Here is a 6386-nt window from a genome sequence, read left to right on the forward strand (position 1 = left end):
TCTTCTGTAATTGATCTTAACCGCAACATGAATTTTGTGGTTTCCTTATCAATAAATTCATTTTCCTAATATGGTATCAGAGCAAAACTCTGATTGATCTTCGCTTCGACTTCAAAATCATCAGCTTCATTCCTTGATTAATTCGATTTCTCATAATGGTGAAAGCTGGAGGTCAGCCGAGTAACAGCAGCTCAAATCTTGCTTCCGCGAATCGCACATTTGCTGAAGATTCAAGTAATCCGTACTTCCTAAATGGCGATCATCCAGGTCTTATTCTTGTATCTCATCCGCTTTCTGGTTCCAATTATAACACCTGGAGCAGAGCTATGGCCATGGCTTTAATTGCCAAGAATAAATTTGTTTTTGTGGATAATACTATGGTTCGCCCTTCACCCGATGATCTCTTGTACGGCGCTTGGGTTCGATGTAATAGTATGGTGATCTCATGGATTTTGAATGCGGTTGCTCGTGAAATTGATGATAGTCTCATGTATATGTCTACTAGTCACGAGGTTTGGGCTGATCTTCGTGATCGGTTCAAACAGAGCAATGCGCCAAGGATTTATCAAATTAAGAAACTACTCAGTGCTCTCAATCAAGGATCTCTAAATGTTAATTCTTATTACACAAAGTTGCGAACACTTTGGGATGAATTGAAAGATTATCAGCCGGCTTCACTTTGCAGCTGTGGATCGATGAAAGATTGGGTGAATTACCACAATCAGGAATGTGTTATGCAGTTTCTAATGGGTTTGAATGATTCTTATACACAGGTGCGCACACAAATCTTGTTAATTGATCCTCTCCCTGGTATTGCCAAGGTATTTTCTCTTGTAACTCAGGAGGAGAGACAGAGGTCCATTACTGCTGGTACTACCAAACTGGACCTTGACACTTCATTTGCCTCGAGTGCATCCGCTGCTGTAGGTACCCCCAGAAAGTTTATCAGTACCAAAGGTAAAAGTGATAAGGTTTGTTCTCATTGCAACTACACTAATCACACAGTAGACAAGTGTTACAAGTTGCATGGCTTTCCTCCTGGACACCCCAAGTTTGGATTAAAGCCATTTTCTGGAAGAGCTCAAGCATGTCAAACTAATGTTTCTCCAGAACCTGTTTCAACTGCATCTGTTGATTCTCTCACTCATAGTCAGTGTAATCAGCTAATTGAACTCTTGAGCTCCAAGATTCAAACAATGAGTAATTCCACTTTGGAACAACAACAGCACGAGTCCTCAGTGTCTTGCTTCAATGGTATTTTTTCTTTGTTTGATTCTTCTTCTGTTATTCAGCGCTTGGATTGGGTAATGGATACAGGAGCTACACATCATATTTGTTGCTCCATGTCTCTTTTTACCACAATCAAACAAATCAATTCCAAAGTAGTTCTTCCAAATAAATTTTCAATTAATGTTACTCATGTTGGTTCGGTTCAACTGGCCAGTAATCTTGTTCTTAATGACGTCCTATACGTACCACAATTTCAATTCAATTTGCTTTCCATTACTGCCCTTACTAAATCACTTTCTTGTTCAGTGTGTTTTCTTGCTGACATTTGTAAAATACAGGATACCAACCAAGCCACGATGATTGGGATGGGTAGACGAGTTGGCAATCTATATGTGCTGAGCAAGTTTGGGAATGTATCTCCTTCAGTTCTTTGTAATGTCTCAGTTGATCTTTCACATCTGTGGCATTTTCGCATGGGACATCCTTCGTTTGTTAAACTCTCTGCTTTGAATAAGTACTTAGGTTCTTCTCCTGTAAAGCATAGTCATATACCTTGTTCAATTTGCCATTTATCAAAGCAAAAAAGATTACCTTTTATTTCTCAAAATAATATGTGCACAATGTCTTTCCAGCTTTTACATATTGACATTTGGGGCCCTTTTAATCCAATTTCTGTTGAAGGCCATAAATATTTCCTAACCATCGTGGATGATCATTCTCGTTTTACTTGGACCTACATGATGAAAGCTAGGCGTGATGTTCAAACCATTTTTCCAATCTTTTATCAAATGATCTGCACTCAATTTGGTGCCAACATTAAGGGAGTTCGGAGTGACAATGCTCCTGAACTCAATTTTACTGATTTCTTTCATAAAAAGGAGTTGTTCATTTTCATTCTTGCGTCGAGAGACCACAACAAAACTCCGTTGTTGAGCGAAAACACCAACACATTCTGAATGTGGCTCGAGCACTCCTTTTTCAATCAAATATTCCCCTGGCCTATTGGACTGATTGTATTCTTACAGCTGCTTACCTGATCAATCGAACGCCTTCAACTTTACTTGATAATAAGTCACCCTTCGAATTGTTATATCTTAAACAGCCCTCTTACTCACATTTACGAGTCTTTGGTTGTTTGTGTTTTGCTTCCACTTGTGCCTCCACTCGGGACAAGTTATCTTCTCGGGCAATCAAATCTGTTTTCATAGGTTATCCACCGGGTTATAAAGCTTATAAGTTGCTGAACATGGAGAATAACGAGTTGTTCATCTCACGGGATGTCATATTTCATGAACTTTCCTTCCCTTTTAAAGACACTCCGTCACCTCCCGTTTCTTTCAACATTTTTTCTGATCATGTCATACCAGTTCATCACTCCCAAACTATAATTCCCACTGACTTGCCACAGCACACTAGATCCAAGCGTCTAGTTCATACTCCATCTCATCTTCGTGATTATCATTGTTTTACAGTAACATCTTCTCTTCCGTGCACAACTGCACACCCCCTATCCACTTATCTTAGTTCTCATCGACTTTCTCTTTCATTTTCTGCTCTTGTCAACAATATCTCCTCTACCATTGAACCCGAACACTATTCTCAAGCGGTTGTATTTCCTGAGTGGAGACAAGCAATGACTGATGAGCTCAATGCCTTAGAAGCCAATCACACTTGGTCCATTGTCCCCTTGCCTCATGGCAAATCCGTTGTTGGTTGTCGCTGGGTATATAAAGCCAAGTTTTCTGCCAATGGCTCCCTGCAGCGATACAAGGCACGTTTAGTGGCGAAAGGTTACACGCAACAAGAAGGTATTGATTATCTTGAAACCTTCTCTCCGGTAGCCAAACTCGTGACTGTCAAAATATTGTTGGCTTTAGCAGCTGCCCGAGGTTGGTGTTTAATTAAACTAGATGTTAATAATGCTTTCCTACATGGCGACCTTTCCGAAGAAGTTTACATGTCTCTGCCCCAAGGGTATGGCAGAGAGGGGGAGAAATTACCGTTAAATGCAGTATGCAAACTCCACAAGTCAATATATGGTTTAAAACAAGCGTCTCGTCAGTGGTTTGCCAAATTTTCTACTGCATTATTAGACATTGGTTTCTTGCAATCTCATGCTGATAATTCGTTGTTTATCAGGACAAAAGGAAGCGTTTTTGTTGCCTTACTTGTCTATGTTGATGATATTGTTATTGCTACCAATAGCGAGAAAGAAGCAAATGAATTAAAGACGTATCTTGACAGCAAATTTCGACTAAAAGATTTGGGAGAATTGAAGTATTTCTTGGGTATAGAAGTAGCTAGGTCACAATGTGGCATCTCCATTTGTCAACGAAACTATGCTGCCAAACTACTTACAGAGGCAGGACTCCTTGGATGTAAGCCGAGGTCCACACCTATGGATGTCAATACTAAGCTTTCCTTTGACAGCGGGGAATTGATGTCTAACCCCACAACGTATAGGAGATTAATTGGTCGTTTAATATATCTCACAATTACTCGTCCTGACTTGACGTATGTTGTGAATAAATTGAGTCAATATGTTGCTAAACCGCACACATCTCATATGGAGGCAGCATTGAATGTTTTGAAATATGTGAAAGGAACGATTGGACAAGGTTTGTTATACAAAAGCACATCTGACTTAAAGCTTAAGTTCTTTTCAGATGCAGATTGGGCTTCTTGTTTGGACACACGAAGGTCAATTACAGGTTATTGCGTGTTCCTTGGTGAGTCCATGATATCTTGGCGATCGAAGAAACAACAAACGGTCTCGAGATCATCTGCTGAATCTGAGTACGGGTCTATGGCGGCAGCAACCTGTGAAGTCTTGTGGATTAGAACTCTGCTTAAAGATTTGATAGTTGAACAAGATGAACCATCAGTGTTGTTCTGTGACAGTCAAGCCGCTATACATATTGGTTCTAATCCAGTCTTTCACGAACGGACGAAGCATATTGACATTGATTGTCACATTGTACGCGAGCAAGTGCAGGGAAAGATCATCAAACTAATGCATGTTTCTTCTGAATTGCAGCTGGCAGACTTGTTCACAAAGCCGTTGCATCCTTCGCGTTTTAGAGAATTATTGGTCAAGATGGGAGTACACAACATATACTCACATCTTGAGGGGGAGTGTTAGAATAGATACAGCTGATTACATGGAGCTGATGTGTAATTAGTGACTCACTTACACAGTGTATAGTCAGCACACACACAGTATATTAGTTGAGTAGTATAAATAGTGGGAGTTAGGTAGCCCAAATGAATAAGATGTGTTCTTCTGTAATTGATCTTAACCGCAACATGAATTTTGTGGTTTCCTTATCAATAAATTCATTTTCCTAATATATATATATATATATTCGATTTAGTTAATTTTTTATCGTTTAACCAAAATTAAATATAGTCTTATAAAACAGGTTTCATTGATTTTTTGTTCCATCTACTTAAAATAACTGAAGTAGCTATCTAGTTTCTCCAAAGTCCAAGGGTACAATATTTATTTATAGATATTATAGATTCGATTTGGTTAATTTATCGTCGTTGAAACAAGAAATAGTTATGGTCAGATTATTATAAATTTAGTAAAATAATTTTCATGGTGTTTATTTATATGATACTAATTTAATAGCTAATAAAGATTCAATTTGGTTAATGTATTGTCATTTAACAAAAAATATAGTTATGTTAGTACATTAGCATAGAAGTAAGATAAGTACTTCTTGATCATAATTTTGTGTTTGGAGATCATGATAAAACAAGGGAATTTCATTTGAAATTTAAAAGCAAATTAGAAAAAAATAAATTCAGAATTAAAGTAAAGAGGTTTAAACTGTGTTGTCCACCCATTAGAATAATTAAAGCCCAACAAAAGATTAGTTCTTTACTTATTTCTTCAAGGGTTTGGAGCCCAGATCATTGGACACTACCAAGCCCAGATGATAATACCATATATTTTGGAATTAAAAAAAAAATATTATACTTCAATAATTGTGATGTTATGTCATCGAGCTACCAAATTTAAATTCTCAATTCCAAATATAACGAGTGTAATGGTGATTAGAGTCGAATTTACAAGAAACGAGAGATTTCTTTCTTTCGAGAAAATACAATTGAAAAAAGAGAGACTTCTTTGGTGAAACTGAATAAAATTCTAAAATTAAAGCAGGCGAGAAGATATATTAAATCTAAACGAGAATTAAACAACTAAAATGAGTATAATGAAAAGAAAAATTCAATATTATCAAATTTTGATTCTAGGGGATTCAATTACTCAATTATATCACTGGTCATTGGCTAACAAATTATTCAACCATACAGTTCCAAACAATTAACCTTAATATTATATGGATATCCGCTAAAATTTTCATGTTCTCCTAATTTAATTTTCCAAACCCAGATTCCAGTCAAAATTTATCAGTAATCAACCAGACACGATAACGTTCTATATTAATTAAAGATAACTATTAGCTTTGGTGAAAACAATTTATTCTAAAAATCGAGATAATTGATCAATCATTCTTGACAATTATGGATCACTGAATTCATATAGAACAATAGAAAAGCATACATCAAATTAAATTATCACCTTACTAGAGATATAACTTTCATATAATTAAATAATAAATCAGCAAATACTTGGAACAAACAAATATATTAAATAAAGCACAAAAACCTCACAATAATAAAATTAAAATAGTAGAAATATCACTTGAATCAGAAATAAAAATTTAGCCTAAAGTTGTGGATAAAATAATGAAAAAAATTTGTGCCTTCTTCTATTCTATTTTTCATGTGAAGTTGGTGTGTGAGCATTATTGAGAGCCCAAAAGAAAAGTCCACTAACAATATTAAAATATAGTACTGATGGGTATGATAAGGTCTATCAATAAGAAAAATTAGGTTTTTATGAAATAAAAATCTAACAAATCTTTTCTTATCTTAAGAATAAATCTCTCTCTTGAAAAATATTCAATGAATAAAATATCACAATTAGGACCCTAAAATATGATATTTTCATCATAAATTTTTCTCCTCTATGCAGTCATACGACAGTTGCAAAGCACTCACAAGGCATGCCAACGTCTCGTTGGAAATCTTCTTCTGGTTCACTGTTTCAGCTTTGCCGCTTGATGGCACACGGACTTTTATTT

The 6386-nt window shown here is 36.2% G+C and overlaps 1 protein-coding gene across 1 annotated transcript; it reads left to right on the forward strand.

Annotated features, from left to right (window-relative positions):
- The first annotated feature begins 268 nt into the window (after window positions 1-268).
- On the forward strand, window positions 269-1672 carry LOC142530193 (uncharacterized). The gene is made up of 2 exons (XM_075635991.1): window positions 269-1254; window positions 1569-1672. The coding sequence occupies exons 1-2, from the start codon at window positions 327-329 to the stop codon at window positions 1601-1603; spliced, it is 963 nt and encodes a 320-aa protein (XP_075492106.1). The 5' UTR covers window positions 269-326; the 3' UTR covers window positions 1604-1672.
- Window positions 1673-6386: the final 4714 nt, after the last annotated feature.

This window comes from Primulina tabacum, chromosome 16 (assembly GCF_025594145.1).
Source record: "Primulina tabacum isolate GXHZ01 chromosome 16, ASM2559414v2, whole genome shotgun sequence".
NCBI classification, from domain to species: domain Eukaryota; kingdom Viridiplantae; phylum Streptophyta; class Magnoliopsida; order Lamiales; family Gesneriaceae; genus Primulina; species Primulina tabacum.